We start from the raw sequence: 1278 nt of genomic DNA on the forward strand, positions 1-1278 counted from the left end.
GAGTGGTTGAGCTGGCCATATATATATAACATCAACTACAAATCTAAAACCGAGCAGTTAATGGTACATCGTACCAGGCTCTTCCCTGGCCTCAAAAGAAAAAAACAAAAAGGCCTTATGCGGATAAAAAATCATATTTTCTGCTTGAGTTTCCTTATCTAGTTCTCTAACATGCAACAGTGAAGCCTCAGCTTATCATCAAACCCACAACCCCAAATATGTGTACACATTTAACTTGCTCTAATAGTAGGTCCAGCAATGTAGCAATGGCACGATGATTAGTGACATGCCTGCATTTGAATTCTCTGCTCTGGTGAGGACCCAGAGCTCCAACTCACTACAACACAGACTTTCAGGAAACTACTGTCCAAAGGTACCAGGCTGTTCAGTGAATATTATCAGGATATTCTGTAACCTGTCTGTGTATAGCCGTGCCCTTCACTCCTTGTCCTGGGGAACCCCGGGCTGTTGTACCTCCTGGGGGGCTGTTGTACCTCCTGGGGGGTTGTTGTCCCTCCGGCTCCATGCCCAACACTAACTGGGCTGATTCGGCTACCTCTCCCTCTAGGGTGATAAAGGTTGTGAGTCCATGGTGCTAATTGTTAGACCTCATATATTCTCTGTCTGATCTGTTCCAAGAACCCAATCCACCTATTGACGAGGTCATCAACACCCCAGGCATTGTAGAGAGGTTTGTAGAGTTCCTCAAGATGAGCGTCAACTGCACATTACAGGTGAGACCTTGTAAATATTAGGAACCAGTTTGTATTGGTAAAATAGAAAAGTTAACCCAGACAAATACTAGAAACTTTTCATTTGCTACTAATACATTGTGGATATCATTGTAAATTATTGCTGTCTACAATAACATTTATGTATTCAAGTTTTATTACACAATACCGATGTCATTAATAAAGTGTGTGTGTGTGTGTGTGTGTGTGTGTAGTTCGAGGCAGCCTGGGCCCTGACCAACATAGCATCAGGTACGTCCATGCAGACTAACATAGTAATCGAGGCAGGAGCAGTACCCATCTTTATAGAACTTCTCAACTCGGACTTTGAAGATGTTCAGGAACAGGTAAAGGCCGACCCGTGTACATATAAACAGTCATGGGGAAAAAATTATTACAAGACCGTCTATAATTTATACCTAGCTGTGGTGTTGGATCTAGTATGATCAGAACCTGCTTTTTTTTGCTTCTCTCTCTCTCTGTGTCTCTCTCTGTCTCTCTCTCTCTCTCTCTCTCTCTCTCTCTGTGTCTCTCTCTCTCTCTCTCT

General features: G+C 43.0%; 1 protein-coding gene across 1 annotated transcript in view; it reads left to right on the forward strand.

Moving 5' to 3' along the window:
• The window catches only part of LOC112074237 (importin subunit alpha-7), a 35284-nt gene that overhangs the window by 10227 nt on the left and 23779 nt on the right, over positions 1 to 1278 (forward strand). Inside the window, exons 3-5 of the mRNA XM_070440438.1 lie at positions 319 to 373; positions 640 to 734; positions 947 to 1171. Of these exons, the coding sequence (XP_070296539.1) occupies positions 319 to 373; positions 640 to 734; positions 947 to 1171 (375 nt within the window). The remainder of the gene's footprint in view (positions 1 to 318; positions 374 to 639; positions 735 to 946; positions 1172 to 1278) is intronic.

This window comes from Salvelinus sp. IW2-2015, unplaced genomic scaffold (assembly GCF_002910315.2).
Source record: "Salvelinus sp. IW2-2015 unplaced genomic scaffold, ASM291031v2 Un_scaffold2541, whole genome shotgun sequence".
NCBI classification, from domain to species: domain Eukaryota; kingdom Metazoa; phylum Chordata; class Actinopteri; order Salmoniformes; family Salmonidae; genus Salvelinus; species Salvelinus sp. IW2-2015.